The sequence below is a fragment of the Podarcis tiliguerta genome (genome assembly GCF_965153285.1).
Source record: "Podarcis tiliguerta genome assembly, chromosome: 7".
NCBI classification, from domain to species: Eukaryota; Metazoa; Chordata; class Lepidosauria; order Squamata; family Lacertidae; genus Podarcis; species Podarcis tiliguerta.
Window position 1 is genome coordinate 81,893,266 of NC_139540.1, and position 24,317 is coordinate 81,917,582.

Below are 24,317 nucleotides of genomic sequence, written 5' to 3' on the forward strand. Positions count from 1 at the left end.
GGTAAGAAGGCTCAGAGCATGGGGCGTGGTGGTGGGACAATGATGAGTGGTCAAAGGGAGAAGAGAGAGAAGATTGGAAGAGGAGGTGTTGGAAGCTGAAGAGGTAACAGGGCTTAGGGAGCTGGGAGAGGTTGCCCGTGGGATGGCTTGCAGATTTGGTTCCCAGGAGGATGGCTGGGGAAGAGAGATGTGGGCATTTACAAAAGTTAGCGAAGACACAAGCAGAGGGCAAGACTGCACCAAGAGACCCACAGCCGGCGTCTCTCCTACTGCAGTGATGCAACTATGAGGAGAGCTCCCTTCTCTGTAGGACCTGCTGCTGGGAGCTGGGCAGGAACAGGAAGAGTGGAGGGGAACTGCCCTTCCTTCCATCTGCTGCTTTTCAGCTCTGTTTCATGACGTAAGCCTAGACGGTGAATAAGGATGTCCACTGAGCATCGTTCCTGAATGTGGAGAGTCAACAATGGAAGATTAGAAGAAGAGTTTGGATTTGATATCCCGCTTTCACTCCCCTTCAGGAGTCTCAAAGTGGCTAACAATCTCCTTTCCCTTCCTCCTCCACAACAAACACTCTGTGAGGTGAGTGGGGCTGAGAGACTTCAGAGAAGTGTGACTGGCCCAAGGTCACCCAGCAGCTGCATGTGGAGGAGCGGAGACGCAAACTCGGTTCCCCAGATTACAAGACTACCGCTCTTAACCACTACACCACACTGGCTCTCAGTGTGAACTAAAGCAGGGGTCAACAACCTTTTTCAGCTGTGGGCTGGTCCACCACAGGTGCCCCATGATATTCTTATAAAGAAGCTGGTAAAATGCGGTCTTGACTATGCTACCACTCAGTGGATTTGTAACTGGCTGACTGACCGGACCCAAAGGGTGCTCATCAATGGTTCCTCTTCATCCTGGAGAAGAGTGACTAGTGGGGTGCCACAGGGTTCTGTCTTGGGCCCGGTCTTATTCAACATCTTTATCAACGACTTGGATGATGGACTCAAGGGCATCCTGATCAAATTTGCAGATGACACCAAACTGGGAGGGGTGGCTAACACCCCAGAGGACAGGATCGCACTTCAAAACGACCTTGACAGATTAGAGAACTGGGCCAAAACAAACAAGATGAATTTTAACAGGGAGAAATGTAAAGTATTGCACTTGGGCAAAAAAAATGAGAGGCACAAATACAAGATGGGTGACACCTGGCTTGAGAGTAGTACATGTGAAAAGGATCTAGGAGTCTTGGTTGACCACAAACTTATCATGAGCCAACAGTGTGACGGGGCAGCTAAAAAAGCCAATGCAATTCTGGGCTGCATCAATAGGAGTATAGCATCTAGATCAAGGGAAGTAATAGTGCCACTGTATTCTGCTCTGGTCAGACCTCACCTGGAGTCCTGTGTCCAGTTCTGGGCACCACAGTTCAAGAAGGACACTGAAAAACTGGAACGTGTCCAGAGGAGGGCAACCAAAATGGTCAAAGGCCTGGAAACGATGCCTTATGAGGAACGGCTAAGGGAGCTGGGCATGTTTAGCCTGGAGAAGAGGAGGTTAAGGGGTGATATGATAGCCATGTTCAAATATATAAAAGGATGTCACATAGAGGAGGGAGAAAGGTTGTTTTCTGCTGCTCCAGAGAAACGGACACGGAGCAATGGATCCAAACTACAAGAAAGAAGATTCCACCTAAACATTAGGAAGAACTTCCTGACAGTAAGAGCTGTTCGACAGTGGAATTTGCTGCCAAGGAGTGTGGTGGAGTCTCCTTCTTTGGAGGTCTTTAAGCAGAGGCTTGACAACCATATGTCAGGAGTGCTCTGATGGTGTTTCCTGCTTGGCAGGGGGTTGGACTCGATGGCCCTTGTGGTCTCTTCCAACTCTATGCTTCTATGATCCCTCAGACCATGTGGTGGGCCGGATTATATTTTTTTGGGGGAAATGAATGAATTCCTATGGCCCACAAATAACCCAGAGATGCATTTTAAACAAAAGCACACATTCTACTCATGTAAAAACACAGATTCCCAGACTGTCGGCAGGCCGAATTTAGAAGGCGATTGGGCCACATCTGGCCCCCGGGCCTTAGGTTGCCTACCCCTGCACTAAAATTTCACCAGATGTTTATCATAAATTCCTGATTTCAGTCTTCCTACATTTTGCAAAAGCAATATTTGTTCAGTTGCACTCGTTTTATTAATGCTTTACAGTTCTTTTCCTACCCCACCCAGTTGATTTGAAGGTGGTTAGATTTACTCTCAATTTAAATCTAAATATAAACTGCAAGTGAAAGATGCTACAGAGGAGCTGTGAAAGATGCGATCTATGAGCCAGTCTTGTGAATGGCAGGGCTGTGCTGTGATTCCCTGGGGCTCCACGTGGTAATCAGAACTTATGGAAGTTTCCAAAATCCCCAGACCCACCAAAGAAAACAGTTGTGTGATGCTCTTCAAGCAGTTAGCAGCAAAAACAGACACCAAATGCTTTTTAATGCTATGTTAAATTAGAGCAGAAATATACTTTCTCATAGCAGATTCCTAGTGCCTGTAATACCACTAAATGTTCACATTTCAGGTAACAGTTTACTTACTTTCCCCCCAAATTTTTTTTATTGGTTTTCACAAGACAAACAAACAAAACAAACAAAAATCATAGCCTTATTGAAAATTACAGTTATTAACTTTGTTAAGTGACTTCCTCGCATCCCCTTAGTTGAATTTCATTGCATATCCTTTTTACGGTTTTCCAAATCCCAATTTTTATGAAATACAAAATCTAATTAAGATGTTAATGCAATTAGCGACCGGATTCCCATCCCATCTAAAGTGCCCCGAAGTTGCAGCTCCTCTTTTTTTGCCTTCCGAGAGAGGCAACGCGCAGCTCAGGATCCGCGGACCGCGCGCTGCGCTTCGGCTCAGAGGAGCAGCCAGGCTCCGCTCTGGGGACGCGCGTCACGTGAGAACGCCGTCCCCGCTCCGTCCCTCGTGAATACCGGCCCCTGGGACGGCGGAGGGTCACCCGGCACTTCGGGATGGAACCCGTTGGGGCTTCTACCCCCCGGAGAACGTGGCTCCAAGCGCGGGAGCTTCCTCCCACGAGGGCCGTCGCAAAAGGGCCACCGACGGCCCCGCGCTGCCGGTCAACCCGGACGCCCGTCCGGCACCCCCGGCGCTTGGGGCGTCCGGAGGCAGCCGCGGCGGGGCCGGCGGCACCTTGGGCTGGCCCGACGGTGCTCGTCGAAGGGCCAAAGGGCGGCCAGTCGTCAATGTGCCCCCCCCCCCCGCGGACCTGAGACGACTTCGGAGGGGGATTCCCTCGGGATTCCCTCTTCCCGGCAACTTCCGCCTCCCCGGAGCGCACGAGGAGCGCGCGGGCCTTTCCCCCCTCCGAGTCTCCCCCCCCCTCCGTGCTCCCCGCCCCGTCGAGGCGGAGAGAGAGCAGCTCAGGCTGCGCCCACCCCCATCCCGGCCTCGGGGGCTCCGGCCCGGCGCGTCCGCCCCTCCGAGGAGCCGGCGGTGGGAGCCGCGGAGCGTGCGCGGCGGCGGCGGCCTCGGAAGATGGCGGCGGGCGGGGCGGGACTGGGGCGGCGGCGGAGCCTGCTGGCTTTGATCGCCGCCACCTCCCCTATCTCCGCCCCGGGAAGAGCGAGCGGCGGGCGGGAGGCGGAGGCGGAGGCGGTGGCGGCGGCTCCTCTCCGGGGCTGAGCCGGGCTGGCGCGCCTGCCTTGCCTTGCCTTCGGTGGGCTCCTCCTCGCTCGCTGCTCGCTCGCTCGCCCGGGGGGAACATGGCCGGGGTGGAGGCGCCGCCGCCGCCGGGGGACCCCGGAGGAGGCGAGGCGGAGGCGGCGTCGGGGCCGGCCGACGAGTCGTCGGACAGCGAAGGCGAGCACGAGGCGCCCCAGAAGCTCATCCGAAAGGTCTCCACGTCGGGCCAGATCCGGAGCAAGGTGGGCGGCCGCGCGCGCAGGGGGGGGGGGGAGGGAAAGTGGGGTGGGCGTCGGGGACCAGATCCACCCGGGGGTGCGGAGCCCGGACGAGGCCGGGAAAGGAAGCGCTGCTGCTGCTGCCATCGGGGGTCCCCCTTCGCTGTCTCCATTCAGATCAGCCCTTCTCTCTCCCCCCCCCCCCGCCTGCCTGCCTTCCTTCCTGGCCGGGGTGGGGGTGGGGCTTGGACCATCGCATCCCTTCCCCCTCCTTCCAGCTGCGGCCACATCTGTCTCTCCCCCCCGCCGTGGCGGAGCGACGATCTTGGCCGCCGCCGCTGCTGCTGCTCGGGAGGAGAAGCGGCATCGCCGCGCGCAGGGAGCCGCTCCCGGCTTCGGTTTCCTGGTTGCGCTGCCCCGCCGGCTTTGGACAGGGCGAGCTGCCCAGGAACGGGCTCCCCCCTCGCGGGGCGCTGCTCGGAGGAGCGCTGCGCTCCGCCGGATCCTCCGCCATCCCCGCCCGCCGCCTCCTCTCCCCTGCGGAGCCGGAAAAGAGCGGAGAACCTCGGAAGAGTCGCCCGGGGAACCCCGCGCCCCCAGCTCGCTTCTCCTAGGCGCCTGGATGGCACAGATCTACCCGCTTTTGGGGGGGTTCGGGTGAAAGTTCTTGAGTTTTTTCAGGGAGGGGGTAAAATTTTGAGCTTTTTTAAGGGGAGCCACAGTTGTTCAGTTTCTTTGGGGGGAGCCAATGATCTACCAGTGATCTACCGGTAGATCACGATCTACCTGTTGGAACATGCCTGAACTACAGAATAAAATAATTCAGATTAAAAAATCCCTCCAGGAACACTTAGCACCTATCTTGTTTTGTCGTGTCCCCCCGCCCCCCCCCCGAAAAAGAAAAAAATAACCAGCCCTCGAAGTTCAGGGACAGGAGTTTGTTTTCTGCCCAGGTCAAAGCATCTCTTAAAGCACATTAAAACTCTGGAGAATGAAGTAGCTTGATATAAGGGACACACACACACACACACACACACACACAAATGTTCCTTTGCAAGTGGCCAGACATGGGGGTGGCTCCTTTCAGGCTAGTGCAGGACTTGTAGCGTGTGAATTCAACTTTAAGGAGGGGGGTAGTTAGTGGGTGGTGCTGTGGGTTAAACCACGAAGCCTCTTGGGCTTGCCGATCAGGAGGTTGGCGGTTTGAATCCCTGCGACGGGGTGAGCTCCCGTTGCTCGGTTCCTGCGCCTGCCAACCTAGCAGATCGAAAGCACGTCAAAGTGCAAGTAGATAAATAGGTATCGCTCTGGCGGGAAGGTAAACGGCATTTCCGTGTGCTGCTCTGCGGCGCTCATCTCGCTTTATTGGCCGAGGGAGCCGGCGTACAGCTTCCAGGTCATGTGGCTAGCATGACTAAGCCGCTTCTGGCGAACCAGAGCAGCGCACGGAAATGCCGTTTACCTTCCCGCCGGAGTGGTACCTATTTATCTACTTGCACTTTCACGTGCTTTTGAACTGTAGGTGGGCAGGAGCAGGGACCGAGCAACGGGAGCTCACCCCGTCGCAGGGATTCGAACTGCTGACCTTCTGATCAGCAAGCCCTAGGCTCTGTGGTTTAACCCACAGCGCCACCCGCATCCCTCCAGTAGCACCTTGGAGACCAACTAAGTTTGTTATTGGTATGAGCTTTCGTGTGCATGCACACTTCTTCAGATACCTTCACATGAGAGCTCATACCAGTAACAAACTTAGTTGGTCTCTAAGGTGCTGCTGGAAGGAATTTTTTTATTTTGTTTCGACTATGTCAGATCAACACGGCCACCCACCTGTAATTGCATCTATGAATGTTGCTGCAATACGGAGAGCCAGCATTGTGTGTCATAGCGTTACAGTTAAAAGATAGGTGTGGCAAATTCAGAAACCTTTTTGTGCATCACAAGTGAAAATGCATGAAGAGTGCTTGGCCGTAACATGAGCTAGTAATGTCGCTTTGTGTTTTACTTTGAACCTCCCCAACACTGCTGGGTATAGGGCGGTATATAAATTCAATCAATCAACCAATCAATAAAAATTGTACAGATAGACCAGTCTGTATGTAAATATCAATGGACATAAATCTGACACCAGATATGGCCATTTCAAAACTGGTGGACAAGCATTTCAACCTTCCAGGACATTCTGTGGCTGAACTTCCTAGAACAGAGGAACTTTAAAGGGAGAACTGATGAATTCATCACTTCTAAGCTTAATAGAGACAAATATCACAGTGCATCTGCTAAGTGGCTAGGATGTCTGTGTGATAAATGAGCAACCGTGATTTGTTCTCCTGTGAATGGCCATTGTTAGTAACGTACTTTTCACCGTTTCTACTTTTCTGCATTTAATTTCATTCTTACCTCGCTTTTTACAGTTGCACCCCCACCCCCAATCCTGTGCATAGATGCAACTGAATATTACACTTTGTGCATCTGATGAAGTAGACTGTAGTCCATGGAAGTTTATGTGGACATAATGTTAGCCTGCAATGTATCGCCATACTTTCTGCTTTGGTCGCCCATGGTGAAAAGTGCCTTTGGACAACCAGCCAGAGAAACCTTCCTAAAATGCACACACTCTCTCTCTTGAGCATAAATGGAGTTTAGATCAGCAAGTTATATTTCATTTAGATATTTGGGTGTTCTTTTCAGTGAATCCCTTTCATGGAAATGGTTTAGTGTGGCTGTGAAATCGAAAGCACAGAAACCTATGGCAGTGTTAGAAATTAGCCCGGAGTGTTTTGCAAATGGCACAGGTCCAGTTGTGACCATGTTGAGTTCTCTGGATGCCAGGTTGGCAACTGGGGTAATAATAATATAATTATTATACTATTATATTTATTATAATCGTTCGGTCCCAGCGCCTGCCAACCTAGCAGTTCGAAAGCACCCCCGGGTGCAAGTAGATAAATAGGGACCGCTTACTAGCGGGAAGGTAAACGGCGTTCCGTGTGCTTGCCAGATGCAGCTTATCATGCTGGCCACGTGACCCGGAAGTGTCTGCGGACAGCGCTGGCTCCCGGCCTCTAGAGTGAGATGAGCGCACAACCCTAGAGTCTGGCAAGACTGGCCCGTACGGGCAGGGGTACCTTTACCTTTATATTTATTATTATTACAGTGGTGCCCCGCAAGACGAATGCCTCGCAAGACGGAAAACCCGCTAGACGAAAGGGTTTTCCGTTTTGGAGGTGCTTCGCAGGACGAATTTCTCTATGGGCTTGCTTTGCAAGACGAAAATGTCTTGCGATTCCTGGGGTTTTTTTTCCGCTCCCCACCCCCTTTTTGTAAGGCACTAAGCTGCTAATAGCCTTTTAGCAGCTAATCCGCTAATCCCTTAAGCCTTTAATAGCCGCTAATAGCCGCTAAACCGCTAATAGCGCTAATCCGCTAATGGGCTTGCTTCGCAAGACGAAAAAACCGCTAGACGAAGAGACTCACGGAACGGATTCTTTTCGTCTTGCGAGGCACCACTGTATATTTATTATTATTATTATTAAGTAAAATGTCACTTAGAGAACACTTTTATTGAAGCTTGAATTTGTTTTCTTCTGGATTGCTTTATTTGATATTTTAATGTGTTGTAAACTGTTTTGAGATTTTTTTTCTTTAAAATATAAAGTGCTATACTGTACAGTGGTACCTATGCTTATGGCTATGATCCATTCCAGGGTGCCATTTGCACCCCGAAAAGTCCATAAGTAGAGCGCTGCTTCTGCGCGTGACGCGATAGAGTGCTCATGCGCGATGCGCACAGATTGCTCCTGCACATTCGCGATACGGAGAACCTGGAAGTAAACACTTCTGGGTTTGCCGCGTTCATAACCAGAAAAAAACACAACGGAAAGCAAATGCAACTCAAGGTATGACTGTAGTCATGATGATGATAACGATAATAAACAATATCAGGGGAAATGGTGTCTAGACATTCCACTGTCAGCAGTGGCATAGCGTGGGGGGTGCAGGGGGGGCCGGCCGCACCGGGCGCAACATCGGGGGGGGGGCGCACTCGCACTCGCAGCTCTCTGCCCCTACCTGGCTCACTCACTCTCTCTCACTGCAGTGCTGGCTGTGCGAATCCGATCCGAGCCGCCGGGTCGCCGCCCACTGTGGAGGGGAGGGTGCCAGGCGTGCGGTGCGGTGCGGTGAGAGAGCGAGGGACTATCTGGGGGAGGGACAGTGCAGCGGGGGGGGGGCGCAAATTACTTGCCTTGCCCCGGGTTAGGGGGCGCAAATTACTTGCCTTGCCCCAGGTGCTGACAACCCACGCTACGCCACTGACTGTCAGGCATGTCGGGTTACACCCAGCATTGTTGGTGCCCAGAACGTGTGATGTCACAAGGTGGGAGGAGGCCTGCCAAGGCTGTGACTGGCTCTTGCTGCAGCGATGGGTTCTATTGCGTCTTCCCACAGCTGTCCAATGGAGCCCGTTGCAGTTGTGGCAGGCCCGTCCAGCCTCCTCCTGCCACATGGGCTGTGGAATATTGATGGGGCCTGGCCCCCTTACTGAACATGGGGGGTGGGGTTGGCCCCACACAAAATGGCGCTCCTGTCCACTGTGGCAGCTGTCACCTAGGTTTAAGGTGCCATTTGGTGATTAGATTATATATACAGTGGTACCTCTGGTTACATACGCTTCAGGTTACATACGCTTCAGGTTACAGACTCCGCTAACCCAGAAATAGTGCTTCAGGTTAAGAACTTTGCTTCAGGATGAGGACAGAATTCGTGCTTCGGTGGCGCAGCGGCAGCGGGAGGCCCCATTAGCTAAGGTGGTGCTTCAGGTTAAGTACAGTTTCAGGTTAAGAACGGACCTCCAGAATGAATTAAGTACTTAACCCGAGGTACCACTGGATATATATATGAGTTTCTAACGTGGCTATTAAAAATTGTTACTGTTATTTTTCAGATCGTAAAGTCATTGCTGTAGGGCTATTGACGAAGTTTGCTTATAATAAGGGAGGACAGCTGATTGAACCTGTCCTAAAGATTTTCAGTAGCAAAGTGATCCCTGGAATGCTCTGTGGTGTTGAAATTTGGGAACCTGACTTCTAGTCCATTGAAGTTGTCCAAACTATGCAGAATATCTCCCCCCCCCCCCGCCAAAATATTATTCTCTTTCATTGGGAGTTTCTGCAACCCTGATACACACAGCATCTACCATATTTTTCGCCCTATAGGACGCACTTTCCCCCCTCCAAAAATGAAGGGGAAATGTGTGTGCGTCCTATGGGGCGAATGCAGGCTTTCGCTGAAGCCTGGAGAGCGAGAGGGGTTGGTGTGCACCGACCCCTCTCGCTCTCCAGGCTTCGTGCAGATCTCCGCAAGCCGTGGGAGCCCACGCCGGGCTCCCACGGCTTGCGGAGAGTTGCCTGCATGTTGAAGGCTGGGTGTGCTGAGCTCAGCGTGCCCAGACTTCGCGCAGCTCTCCGCAAGGCGCGGGAGCCCGGCTTGCGGAGAGTTGCCTGTTCTGGGGGCTGGGGGAAAAAAATAATTCCCCCCCTTATCCCCCCCCAAAAAACTAGGTGAGCCTTATGGGACGGTGCGTCCTATAGGGCGAAAAATACGGTATGTGGCTATCAATTAAGACAGCAGTAGAATGTGCACAGTTAAGTTAACGAAGTGCAACTGACCATTTTATTAACTGACCATTTTCCTGTGTTGTGCTATATGGGAATTGGTTAAGAATCAATTTTGGGAAACAGCTCTTCAGGATATTTTAGACAATTATTATTTTCCAGAACTGAATGTCGTATTGGGCATGGGCAAGAGTAGGGTAGGTTTTCTGGGTAGGTTCCAGAAGGGAATTGCAACTAATTAGGAACGCCAGATTTCCCATGGGGTATTCTCTTTTGCAAACAAAACATTTTGGGGCCAGTTATTTAATGAAACCTGTGCCTCTTCCCCTGAAAAAATGCTTTTAGTGAGCTGTGATTTCAAGTGATGCCAACTGAAGTCCCTGGTGGTCGCTTATAACAAGGTTACTCATAAAGGCAGATTCTGTGTTTGGGGCCTGTTATGTACTGAAGTTCTCACCCTGGGCCAGCAGGGGGATACTGTAGATAGTTATGCAAATGAAGGATCGAAACTGACGTTCAGTGATTGGATAGTTTTAGAAAGTTGCTACAGTAACGTTGTACTGGAGCTGTATATAAGCAGGCTGACCGAACCCTTCAGTTCAGTTCTGTTCTGGCCTCGGAATAAACAAGAGCTGTTTGAAGAATCGCTGTGTCGTCTGATATGTTCACCCACAACTTAACACGACCAATATCAGCTGGATTGCGATATTCATTTTCTGTTAATCTGTCCTTTCTATAGAAGAGAGATTTCTGAAACTTTTGTTGACGTATGGCAACAGGGATACCTTGGCCGAAACGGTACTATTTCTTTTGACACTAATGGCTTTGTGACACACCTACTTCTGTCCACACACAGAATTCATCTTTACAGATCCTGGACCTCGCAATTTCAAATTAACAGTAGAAGCAAGGTGCACAGGAATCAGTGTTCTATTAAAAATAAAATAATTGGATTTTATAGAAATCCTATCCATATCAAAATGCTCCTATCAATGCACTTGATTTAAACAGGATTTTTAATTCTATTTTTAACATTCGTGTTCTATTAAGAGCTCTGTAAAAATAACCTAGTTTAAAATATCTCTGTGCAATACAAGCATATGCATTAAAGTCTCCACTTGTGTTTTTTTATGGCCAAATCCAAGAGTGTCCTTCAAACTCATTGAGCCTGCTTTTGCACTGCAAAAGGATGAGCAAGGAGTAAAAAATATGTGACTTGAAAGCAAAATCCAAAGGGGACCATGCGGTTCTCACCCTCCTTGACCTCTCTGCTGCCATTGATGCACATGATCACACTAGCATCCCTTCATGGCACACTAAGTCTCTGCTGTTCTCCTCAGTCTTCTGAACTAAACACAGTGGTGCCTCGCAAGACGAAAAGAATCCGTTCCGCGAGTCTCTTCGACTTGCGGTTTTTTCGTCTTGCGAAGCAAGCCCATTAGCGGATTAGCGCTATTAGCGGCTATTAGCGGATTAGCTGCTAAAAGGCTATTAGCGGCTATTAAAGGTTTAAGGGATTAGCGGATTAGCTGCTAAAAGGCTATTAGCGGCTTAGATCAGCTGTTAAGCGGCTTAGCAAACAGCTGTTAAGCGGCTTAGGGGCTTGGGAAAAAGGGGGGGAGGGGGGAAAAACCCCAGGAATCGCAAGACATTTTCGTCTTGCGAAGCAAGCCCATAGCAAATTCGTTTTGCGAAGCACCTCCAAAACGGAAAACCCTTTCGTCTAGCGGGTTTTCCGTCTTGCGAGGCATTCGTCTTGCGGGGCACCACTGTACATTTGTCTAGTTTTTCCATAGGGGGAAACTTCTCTCTCAACCTCATCAAATCACATGGTTTCCCACCTGTACACTGATGATAACCCAGCTCTACCTCTGTACATGAAATGTTTCTCTGGCACATTCCACATACAGTGGTACCTCGGGTTACATACGCTTCAGGTTACATATGCTTCAGCTTACATATGCTTCAGCTTACAGACTCCGCTAACCCAGAAATAGTGCTTCAGGTTAAGACTTTGCTTCAGGATAAGAACAGAAATCAGGCTCCAGCAGTGCGCCGGCAGCAGGAGGCCCCATTAGCTAAAGTGGTGCTTCAGGTTAAGAACAGTTTCAGGTTAAGAACGGACCTCCGGAACGAATTAAGTACTTAACCTGAGGTACCGCTGTACTGTATTCAACAGCTTGACTCTTATTTTGCTTGGATCCTTAATGGTTGGCCCAAAATAAATATGTCCCAAGTATGACCTACACATATTTCCTCCCAAGCCCCCTTCATACCCTTCCCAAGGCCTGAGACCTTGTCTCTCTCTAGCCCCACCTCACCCAACATTACCCCTCTGCCCATTGAGGCACTGCTGGCACAGGTGTGCTTCAGCCCTTTCTCCTGGATGTTGCCAGCCTCCTGCCAGAGGGCTTCTGAGCTGGTCACACAGTTCAGCCCTGGCCAGGAAGCAAGAGAATGGAGCTATGGAGGAACAGAGACGGGGAGAGCAGGGTGGGCTAAGGCAGGGGGAGAGGCAGATCAAGGTGGGCCAACAGAAAGGGGATATGGGAGGAGAAGGCTCAAAGAGAGGAAAGCTGAGAAAGGTATATCAGGGATCGTGAGCATCAGAAGAGGCCTCAGGCCAAAGGCCCATCTTATACGGTGGCCAACCAGATGCTCCACAGGTTGTCAGACTCCAGATTCCATCAGTTCCAGCCAGTGAAGCCAGTGGTTCCCCAGATATGGTTCACAATTATGAGTCAAGTAAATGGCATGAGCACGCACAAAGAGAGCCAGCGTGGTGTAGTGGTTAAGAGCGGTAGACTCGTAATCTGGTGAACCGGGTTCGATTCCCTGCTCCTCCACATGCAGCTGCTGGGTGACCTTGGACCAGTCACACTTCTCTGAAGTCTCTCAGCCCCACTCACCTCACAGAGGGTTTGTTGTGGGGGAGGAAGGGAAATGAGAATGTTAGCCGCTTTGAGACTCCTTCGGGTAGTGATAAAGCAGGATATCAAATCCAAACTCTTCTTCTTCAAAGTGCATCTGCTTCTCTAGTGAGGAATCTTGTTTGTACTTGATAAGATGACTCCATTACAGTAACTTCAGTCTGAAATGCAAATGTCTTGGGCTGTGGCAGTCCTATTGAAATTAAGCATGAGTAACTTGGGCCTATTAATTTTGAGAGTGTCTGCTTTGAGTAGGGCTAGCATTGGTTCCAACCCTTCATTGCCAGTCAACCGCATGATGCAATAAAATAGAAGGCCTGGAAACGATGCCTTGTGAGGAACGGCTAAGGGAGCTGGGCATGTTTAGCCTGGAGAAGAGGAGTTTAAGCGGGGATATGATAGCCGTGTTCAAATATATAAAAGGATGTCACATAGAGGAGGGAGAAAGGTTGTTTTCTGCTGCTCCAGAGAAGCGGACACGGAGCAATGGATCCAAACTACAAGAAAGAAGATTCCACCTAAACATTAGGAAGAACTTCCTGACAGTAAGAGCTGTTCGACAGTGGAATTTGCTGCCAAGGGGTGTGGTGGAGTCTCCTTCTTTGGAGGTCTTTAAGCAGAGGCTTGACAACCATATGTCAAGAGTGCTCTGATGGTGTTTCCTGCTTGGCAGGGGGTTGGACTCGATGGCCCTTGTGGTCTCTTCCAACTCTATGATTCTATGATTCACTGATTCTACGACTTTCGTGCCAACAGAGAGTGACGCTGTGACGCTGAGGGGCTGCAGTCAGTGTTTCAGATGTGCCACTTTGCTAGAGCAGTTCCGGTCAAGGTTTTGCGAAACAGTTGCAAGGCCTACAGCATCCATTGCTGGCTAAAAGAAACACATGTCTCTGAAAGCCTGCCAGCCAGCCAGGCTACCTCCCTTCTTCTTTCCCTTCTCAACTTTTGTCTAATTATGCTTTTAATGAGGGCAAGCTACTACAGGAAATGTGGCAAAAACATTTCCTGTGCATTGGACTCAGCGGATCAGAGCAAGATGTCCTGAGTCCCACAGGGCAAGGCCAACCAGGAGTTGAAGAACCAAAGATAGCTGGAAGTGAGCAATTTCCTCCGACAGAGGTCAGAAGCAAATTGAGCCTTGTGAAGCCTTTTCCCATTGAAGGCAGGCGCTCGCCCTTTGGTCCGTGTCCTCCGGACGCACTGGTATGGTGCTGTGGGAGGCATTGGGTTCCTTCAGCTTAGGCAAGACACCTGTGAGAGTTCAGCGCTGAAGGCCCTGGTTCTACGCAAGGTTCTTCTGTGGACTTGCTGTCCCCTTGAAGCCCACCTGTTTCTCGATCTGCAGCAGCAGCCTCACAGCCCTGAATCTTGTCCACCTCCTCATCTGGTACTTCTGCAGAGTCAGATTCCAACTCAGTGCTGGACTCAGGGGTCATGACAAAGGTAGAAGAAGCAGAAAAGATGGGGTGAAACAGGTTATACAAATATTTGTTCTGACAGTTCAGAATGTGCTGGAAATGAGTGTAGAATTTTGTACATCTGTAAAGGTTTGCAGTGCAACAAGGTTCCAGATAACAGTGGCTCTGTGTGAAGCCCATATTACATCCTTTACCTGATGAGGATGAAACCAGAATAGTACCAACACTTCATTTAATCGAGATAACTTTGTCAAAGAGCAAAGCTGGAATGAGTTACTCACGATTACTTTATTTTCTCGTAGTAAAAGGTAAAGGTAAAGGGACCCCTGACCATTAGGTCCAGTCATGGCCGACTCTGGGGTTGCGGCACTCATCTTGCTTTATTGGCTGAGGAAGCCGGCCTTCAGCTTCCGGGTCATGTGGCCAGCATGACTAAGCCGCTTCTGGCGAACCAGAGCAGCGCACGGAAACGCTGTTTACCTTCCCGCCAGAGCAGTACCTATTTATCTACTTGCACTTTGACGTGCTTTCGAACTGCTAGGTTGGCAGGAGCAGGGACCGAGCAACGAGAACTCACCCCATCGTGGGGATTTGAACCGCCAACCTTCTGATTGGCAAGTCCTAGGCTCTGTGGTTTAACCCACAGCGCTACCCGTGTCCCATCTTTACTCGTGGTACATAATTCAAAAGTATTTATATTTGGTTAGAAAACACTCATTTAGTTTATTATCACCCTTGATTAAATTTGTATCCCGTCCTATACCTGCAGGTCTCAGGGCGGTCCACAACGTAATCACAATATTAAAAACACAAAATATATAATAAAAACAAAAACAAGGGCCACCCAATAATCCCCCCTCTCCAACACATTCTAAAAGGTCATTAGATGTGAATCGGCCAAAGGCCTGCTTAAAGAGGGACGTTTTTGCCTGGGGACCCAAAGGTGTACAATGAAGGTGCCCGGCAGACCTCCCTGGGGAGAGCATTGGACTGTTGTGAGTTTATTTTTTCACTGGCGGTTGGCCTTCAGTTACAAGAAAGCACTGGAGAGAAGGATCACCGGAGAAGAGTTCTTTCACCCAAGATAGTGTATTCTGTTTGAATTAAAAACATTAAGACTCACTTTCACAATCTAGAAAGTAAACCCATTTCTTGATTTAGAATTTAATTAAATGGATTGGGCTAGTCTTCCAGCTAAAAATAGTGACCAAAACATGCACTCACTGTTTTTCTTGGCTGTAGTTGTTTATATTGTTAGTCGAAGCACTTCTGCATATTAGAATATATTCCTTAGCTTGCAATTGGATATATATATATATATATATATATATATGCAGGTTTTGGTGTCCTCGGGTGTCTTCCCGTGTAAAAGTTGGGGTGTCTAGGCGACGTTTCGACGAGGTCTCACTCGTCATCTTCAGGCTGGTGCTTTCGGCTTCTTGTTACTGGAACAGAGCAGGATCTTAGTGTTTGAGTTCCTATAAATACTGTTGAGGAGGTGTGGTGTATAGCCTCCAATGTTCTGGGCAGAGAGGAGGTTCCCAGGCTAGTGTGCCTTTTCTTCTTTTGTTCCTTAATTACTTGAGGGATATCTTGAGTGATTTCTTGAGTGATTTCCTGAATCCCACTTAGGTGGGTCATTAGGTGTGGATTAGTTGCTAAAGCCTTCGTGTCTTGAACTCTTGAACTTTGTGAAGAGTTTTTCTGAGAAGATGGCTGTACTGCACTTGGTTGTGCTCTGGCTTGGCTTCGTGTATAGGGGCGAGCTGTGGTTTTGTGGCCTGTGCCAGCCAGATCTGTGTAGGGATTGCAGGGGGGTGCAGCATCCGGAGGTGCCACCCTGGTTTGGCTACTGGATGGTGTCTGTAATTTATCTGTGGAGAGGGTCTGGGTTTGGGTCTGGTGTGGTTGATTGGTGATGGCGTTCTGTGTGCCTCTGGATCTGGTGTCAGATTTTGTGGGGAGGGCTAATTTCCAGATGTCTGGCAAGCGGGATGTGTCGTCACGCTTGTTCATGTTGTGAGGGTGTTTCTCTATCTCGATGGCTTCCATGATTATTCTCTTGTGGTGATGTTCCATGTTAAAGAGCAATTTGGAATCTGCAAAATTAATTTCGTGTCCTGTTTCTTTCATGTGTTGGAAAAGAGAGGACGTTTTTTCTTCTTTTTTGACGGCATTCTTGTGTTCTGCGATACGTGCATTTATTCGTCTGTTTGTTTGTCCAATGTACGTGGCTGGGCAGACTTTGCAGGGTATTTCATAGACCCCTTGGTTTTCCAACTGAATTTTATCCTTGGGGTTTCTGAGGATATTGGCTATTTTTTGGTTGGTGCAAAAGGCTGTTTTGATATTGTGTTTATGGAGGATTTTGCTAATTTTATCTGTAGTGCCCTTGATATAAGGAAGGAGGGCTATGCCATTGTTTTCTTCTGTGTCTTGGTTTTTGGGGGGTGTTTCTTTTTGGATTAGCTTCGTAACCCTGTTTTGCTGGTATCCATTGGCAATTAACACATTTGAGAGATTCTGTAACTCAGTTGTCAAGTGGTCTTCGTCAGCCAGGCGTTTGGTTCTGGAGATGAGAGTCTTGGCTACGGAGTTTATTTGTGCAGGGTGGTGGTGTGATTGTGCATGTAAGTAGCGGTTGGTGTGTGTTTTTTTCCGGTAGATAGTGTGTCCTAGGGAGCCATCAGGTTTTTTGTAGATTAGGACGTCAAGGAAGGGAAGTTGGTTGTTGGCTTCTATTTCCATAGTGAATTGTATTTTGGGGTGTAGGCTGTTGAGATGTGTGAGGAAGCTATCCAGTTTTTCCTTCCCGTGTGGCCAAATTACAAAGGTATCGTCAACATATCTGAGCCAAAGTTTGGGTTTGTGTTCTGACTTGTCTAAAGCATTGGTTTCAAAGTGTTCCATGTACAGGTTAGCGATGACCGGTGAGAGGGGTGATCCCATAGGTGCTCCTTCTATCTGTTTGTATCTTTGTCCATTGTGGATGAAGTACGTGTTGGTTAGGCAGTGGTTGGTCAGGTCCAAGATGTATTCGGGGGGATTGTATTTGTTTTGAATGGCTGTCAAGGCTTCATTAATGGGCACTTGTGTGAAGAGAGATACAACATCGAAGCTCACAAGTAGGTCATTGGGTTGTAGGTTTTGCTTCTTTATTGTTTCTATGAACTGGAAGGAGTTTGGAACGTGTGAAGAGATGGATTCTGCATAGGGCTGAAGTTGCTTGGCGAGAAATTTAGCGAGATTTTGTAGAGGTGAGCCTATGGAGCTGACTATTGGTCTGAGTGGTGTTCCTTCTTTGTGTATCTTGGGGAGGCCGTAGAGTTTGGGGCATCTGGATGATTTTTCTCTGGGGATGATTCTTAGCTGGATTTCTTCACTGATAGGAGAGGCTTTTATTTTGGATTTGGTGGTAATTTTGCAGATTCCAAATTGCTCTTTAACATGGAACATCACCACAAGAGAATAATCATGGAAGCCATCGAGATAGAGAAACACCCTCACAACATGAACAAGCGTGACGACACATCCCGCTTGCCAGACATCTGGAAATTAGCCCTCCCCACAAAATCTGACACCAGATCCAGAGGCACACAGAACGCCATCACCAATCAACCACACCAGACCCAAACCCAGACCCTCTCCACAGATAAATTACAGACACCATCCAGTAGCCAAACCAGGGTGGCACCTCCGGATGCTGCACCCCCCTGCAATCCCTACACAGATCTGGCTGGCACAGGCCACAAAACCACAGCTCGCCCCTATACACGAAGCCAAGCCAGAGCACAACCAAGTGCAGTACAGCCATCTTCTCAGAAAAACTCTTCACAAAGTTCAAGAGTTCAAGACACGAAGGCTTTAGCAACTAATCCACACCTAATGACCCACCTAAGTGGGATTCAGGAAATCACTCAAGAAATCACTCAAGATATCCCTCAAGTAATTAAGGAACAAAAGAAGAAAAGGCACACTAGCCTGGGAACCTCCTCTCTGCCCAGAACATTGGAGGCTATACACCACACCTCCTCAACAGTATTTATAGGAACTCAAACACTAAGATCCTGCTCTGTTCCAGTAACAAGAAGCCGAAAGCACCAGCCTGAAGATGACGAGTGAGACCTCGTCGAAACGTCGCCTAGACACCCCAACTTTTACACGGGAAGACACCCGAGGACACCAAAACCTGCATTCCTGTACCCGTGAAAATCTACGAAAGCATATATATATATATATATATATATGTTTTGCAGGTTCACTGTCGGAAGATATTATTTTTAGCTGCTTTGAGACAGTTAATCATAGCTGAAAAATGCCATATGGTGGTGCCTTTGCAGATGGCATTGTCCAGTAGAAGAGATCTTAATATCACATTATTTGACAAATGTGTGAACATTTGTTGTGTTCCTTTTTAAAAGAAAAACATTTATCAGTTCTAAAATCACTGTCAGTGAGAATGAAATTCTGAGTACCGCCTGCTTTCTGAACATGTACATTGAAGTCTTTTTTATATATAAAAAAGAGGCAATTTTAAGGATATTGTTGGGTTACAATTACCACACCATCTGGAAGGGCACCACGTTGGCTATCACTGATTTCGTTGGATTTGACCCATTGCATTTAATGATTTTCTTTTCAGTATACAACCCGCCTGTAACAACCACCTAAAATCCCAATGCAGTATTAAAATGATTTAAGCCAGGGGTCAGCAAACTTTTTCAGCAGGGGGCCGGTCCACTGTCCCTCAGACCTTGGTGGGGGGGGCAGACTATATTTTGGGGGGGAAATATATGAACAAATTCCTATGCCCCACAAATATCCCAGAGATGCATTTTAAATAAAAGGACACATTCTACTCATGTGAAAAAACACTGATTCCCGGACCGTCCGCGGGCCGGATTGAGAAGGCGATTGGGCCGCATCTGGCCCCCGGGCCTTAGTTTGCATACCCATGATTTAAGCTACGCATTAAAATAAAAAAGAAGGCCTTGTGGAATAAGAATGGCTTTGCTTGGACCCAAAGGAATAGCTCAGAAAGGCACCAAGTGGGCCTTTCTTGTGAAGCCGTTCCGAAAAGAAGGCGTCATAGCATCCAAACTGCAAACCTGATTGTTTTGGGGAAGAGTAACCCCATCCAAAATCAGAGACATCTGGCCTCTCTTCCTTGATAACAGTGATCTATGTGTTAGAATAAAAAGCAGAGACATCACCTTGCCAAGAAAGGTCCGTATAGTTAAAGCTATGGTTTCCCCAGTAGTGATGTACGGAAGTGAGAGCTGGACCATAAAGAAGGCTGATCGCCAAAGAATTGATGCTTTTGAATTATGGTGCTGGAGGAGACTCCTGAGAGTCCCAAGGACTGCAAGAAGATCAAATCTCTCCATTCTTAAGGAAATCAGCCCTGAGTGCTCACTGGAAGGACAGATCCTGAAGCTGAGACTCCAATACTTTGGCCACCTCATGAGAAGAGAAGACTCCCTGGAAAAGACCCTGATGTTGGGAAAGATGGAGGGCCCAAGGAGAAGGGGACGACAGAGGACGAGATGGTTGGACAGAGTTCTCGAAGCTACCAGCATGAGTTTGACCAAACTGTGGGAGGCAGTGGAAGACAGAGTGCCTGGCGTGCTCTGGTCCATGGGGTCACAAAAGTCAGACATGACTAAATGACTAAACAACAACAACAACATGTGTCAGAATGTGAGTCTTGCCCGTGTTTTATGGAGTGAGAAGTAGGATGAAGCTTGTAGCATGGTATGGCTGAGCATTGGCGCTGAACGCTCTGCTTGTGCTTCTCTTCCCAAAACCATGTTCCACCCCATCCATTCCCTGCCTAGAGGGAATTATTTGGTTTCGGAGCTGCTGCAGGAGCAAAACACTTCCTTCACTCTTTCTATTTCATGCAATCCTGAGGCTGAGGATAAGACACAAAGTGCTATCGCTGGGGAAAGTGGGGATTTGGTGAAGCCATATCTGAATCTGGTCCTATTTTGTAGTGTCCAAGAATTGGGTTTGGTGGTGTGCCCCCGCAGTGGCAATGTGTGATTTTTAGAACTGCCTAGTATATTGGTGCTGTGCAGAGCATTACTTCATTATAAGCAGAAGCAAAGCAGCTTAACTGCAGAGAATTGAGTACAGCGTGTATCTTAGGCATGTATGTCACAATTCGATGTAAGCACATTAAATAACTGCTGAATTTGGTCCTGTGCGTAATTTGGTGTCTTGTAATGCTACATTCTTTAAAAGGGGGAAATATCCTGTCTTTTTGCGTGCAAATCTACACTACAAGATATTTGGGGTGTATCTGGTGAACTCGCAGAAGGGAGAGTACCGATCATTACAGTTTGGTGCAGCATATACAAACACACATGTCATCCTTTTTTTTAAGAAACTGGCCTGGTTTATGCACACCATTCTTTATTTCAGTCCAAAGACCCACAAAAAACATTTTCGAAAGCAAAATAAAACAGAAATACAGGGAAAGAGTTTCAAGGCGGTCGCTATGTTTTAATAATAAACAGGGCTGCCTTCAGATGTCTTCTAAAAGTCTGGTAGATGTTGTTCTCTTTGACATCTGGTGGGAGGGCGTTCCACAGGGAGGGCGCCACTACTGAAAAGGCCCTCTGCCTGGTTCCCTGTAACTTGGCTTCTCGCAGTGAGGGAACTGCCAGAAGGCCCTCGGCGCTGGACCTCAGTGTCCGGGTAGAACGATGGGGGTGGAGACGCTCCTTCAGGTATACTGGACCGAGGCCGTTTAGGGCTTTAAAGGTCAGCACCAACACTTTGAATTGTGCTCAGAAACGTACTGGAAGCTAATGTAGGTCTTTCAAGACCGGTGTTATATGGTCTCGGCGGCCGCTCCCAGTCACCAGTCTGGCTGCTGCATTCTGGATTAGTTGTAGTTTCTGGGTCACCTTCAAAGGTAGCCCCACGTAGAGCTCATTGCAGTAGTCCAAGCGGGAGATAACCAGAGCATGCACCACTCTGGCGAGACAGTCCGCGGGCAGATAGGGTCTCAGCCTACGTACCAGATGGAGCTGGTACACAGCTGCCCTGGACACAGAACTGACCTGCACCTCCATGGACAGCTGTGAGTCCAAAATGACTCCCAGGCTGCACACCTGGTCCTTCAGGGGCACAGTTACCCCATGCTCCAGAGCATGTAGGTTTCTGTTTCTTAATACTTCCTAGAGGAACATTTTTTAGGAAACTGGCCTGGTTTGCAGCATGGTTTGGTGTTACGTAAATGATCCTTGGGCTGGCTTGGTCCCTCTCCCAGCAGCCTATCTTTCACAACAAACCATAGTTTGGTTATGCCCTCCAAAGCAGAATGGCAAAGCAGATCATGGTGTGTAATTCCTGTTTAAGGGGCAAGCCCAAACTGTGGTTTCTCACAGTGGGAAAGATCTTTTGTTATGAAAGGGAACAGTGGCGTAGCGTGGGTTGTCAGCACCCGGGGCAAGGCAGGTAATTTGCACCCCCTAACCCGTGGATTTGCGCCCTCTAACACGTGGATTTGCGCCCCCTAACCCTAACCCCCAGATGTTGCGCCCGGTGCGGCCGGCCCCCCTTGCAGCCCCCACGCTACGCCACTGAAAGGGAAGGTGTGGGAAGCCGTGAGGGAGTTGAGCAAAGGGGAGAGCGGGTAAAAAGCAGGCACAAGTCTTGAGTCTCATTCGTATAAAGCCAAGCTATGATTGGGCACTAAGTCCAAACCAAGTCTTTGTCTTCAGTGAGCTCAGTGATTTGTGTGTGTGTGTGTTGCTTTCTCGTATTGATGCCGTGACTTTTGCATTACAGAAAGTCACGGGCTTCAAACAATTCCCCATGTTGAATGTGCACTGAAGTGAGAATTTTGAACATTTTGTGATCTTGCTTGCAGCCTATTCAACAGAGGGATCATGTGCGTTTATGTCAAGCAGAGCAGTGACATTTTCTTGGCAGAGTGTTTGCGGTTGCTAGTAACACCCACAGTTCTTATTGACCCCTTAGAAGAATACGAACTGAAATCTTCCTCCTGGAAGAAAAGCTTTCTAAAGTTCACAAGGTACACTGGATTGTTTTTAGCATGCAATCTTGATTTGGTTGTTGGCAGAATCATGATTTAAAAGTATCCAAATGATATATAGATATTTCAAATAAAAGAAAAGTTGTGGGAAAGTGGTGGTTACAAATGATATCCCCATTCATCGAGGGAAGAACAGAAAGGGCCCGAGAGAGACGACTGACTGCCAGCGTTCACAAGAATCAGAACCGTGGGTCGCAAGTTTCCTAGGGTTATATTATTTGTTCAGTTTTTATCCCACCCTCTCACAAAGGAGCCTCCTTTTCTCTTTATCCTCACAGCACTGAACTGCTCTCTGAGGTCGTCTTGCGGGAGCCATGATTCCAAGTCTAGCACTTTATCTATGGCACCACACTGGTTTCCTCTTGGATTGTGTCACATCACCTGTTGCTGAAGAAACTGCATGTCTGAATGCTCCTCCATTTACCGTATTTTTTGTTCTATAAGACTCACTTTTTCCCTCCTAAAAAGTAAGGGGAAATGTGTGTGCGTCTTATGGAGCGAATGCAGGCTGCGCAGCTATCCCAGAAGCCAGAACAGCAAGAGGGATTGCTGCTTTCACTGTGCAGCGATCCCTCTTGCTGTTCTGGCTTCTGAAATTCAGAATTTTTTTTTTCTTGTTTTCCTCCTACAAAAACTAGGTGCGTCTTGTGGTCTGGTGCGTCTTATAGAGCGAAAAATACGGTAAATAACCACACTACCTCACCGCATGGCAGAAAACCGATACGCCAGGGAGGAGGGAGTTGCTTTTAATAATGGGAGGTTTTTTCCCATGGGAATCGCTCAGTCATGCAGTTTCCTCACCTGTAGTCTGGTATGGTATAATACAGAAAAAACAGCCCCATTGTTGCATTTGTAGATTGACACTACATCTCAGTTTCCAATGTGGCCAGCTGGTTTGCACAGCGCATTAAGTCAAACTGTGGCTTTTCTTGCTTCTTTTTTTTGGAATGTGCGTTTTATTTATTTGTTAACATTCTTATATTACATCGGTAAACGTCGTCATATTACATTACAGGACTTACTATAATATAATTTCCAACATGTATACAAAAATTATATACAAATTTTATATACCTAGAAAGAAAATAAAACAAAAAAAGAAAGAACAAAGAGAAAAAACAAAAACAAATTTCCCCCCAAAATCATATACATACCAACACACTAGACTTCCTGTCTATCCCATTGTATATTCCTTTTTTACAAATGAATGTACTCTTATTATTGTATATTTCTTTACATATTATCTAATACATTCGTATATCAATATGTGCTCTTAGTCTTATTTCTCAACTCAGTCTCACTCCAATGTCCAAATGCTACAATAGATAGCGAACCTTTACTGTATTTTTGAACATATGTTTTATATCTATCCCACTTTTCCATAAAATTTTGTTTTGAATTGTCTCTCGGGGTATTTGTTAACTGCGCCATTTCAGCAAATTCTTGTAGCTTGTAATGCCAGTCTGTTATTGTCGGGGCTTCTTGTTCCTTCCACCCCTTTGCCACCAAAGTCCGAGCTGCGGCCGTTGCATATAAGAATACCTCCCTAAAGGCCTTCGGGATGTCCCTGCCAACAATGCTTAACAGAAATGCCTCTGGTCTTTTTATTCCAAACATTTTTTTTCAACTCCTCATAAATTAAGCCCCAGAACACTTTGATCTTCCTACAAACCGTGGCTTAGTGAGACTCTGCAAATGTGTGGCCAGTGTGGTGTAGTGGTTAAGAGCGGTAGTCTTGCAATCTGGTGAACCGGGTTCGCGTCTCCGCTCCTCCACATGCAGCTACTGGGTGACCTTGGGCCAGTCACACTTCCTTGAAGTCTCTAAGCCCCACTCACCTCACAGAGTGTTTGTTGTGGGGGAGGAAGGGAAAGGAGAATGTTAGTCGCTTTGAGACTCCTTAAAGGGAGTGAAAGGCGGGATATCAAATCCAAACTCTTCTTCTTCTTCTTCTTCTGCAGAAGAGCAGCTTTGGCGATCCCTCGTAGCTGAGTAAGATTATCTTCCATGAACACGGTTTTAACAATGAGTCCGTAAGTGACTGTGGAGGCCAATTCTGGAACCACACATCCTTCCACAGTGGGGACATTGGTTTTTGGGCGGGAGTTGATCACGGTGTGGGTTTGCCAAGCATGCCTTCCTCTTAGCACGTTTCGCTCTTGTGTCCTGAGTGTCTTCAAAGCCCATGACACCTTTGGTAAAGGCTGTTCTCCAATTGGAGCACTCGCAGGCCGGTGTTTCCCAGTTGTCGGTGTTTATACTACATTTTTTTTTGCCTCGAGACAGTCTTTAAACCTCTTTTGTTGACCACCAGCATTACGCTGTCCATTCTTAAGTTTGGAATAGAGCTGTAGCCTCCATTTGCTCTTGGTT

General features: G+C 48.1%; 1 protein-coding gene across 4 annotated transcripts in view; it reads left to right on the forward strand.

Moving 5' to 3' along the window:
• Window positions 1–3,757: 3,757 nt before the first annotated feature.
• DGKH (diacylglycerol kinase eta) overlaps window positions 3,758–24,317 on the forward strand; it is a 112,811-nt gene continuing 92,251 nt past the window's right edge. For all 4 annotated transcript variants that reach the window (XR_014513126.1, XM_083448569.1, XM_083448571.1 and 1 more), the window contains exon 1: window positions 3,758–3,937. Coding sequence is in view for 3 of the 4 variants with exons in the window: in XM_083448569.1 (XP_083304695.1) it covers window positions 3,776–3,937 (162 nt within the window). In the remaining variant the exon portion in view is untranslated. The remainder of the gene's footprint in view (window positions 3,938–24,317) is intronic.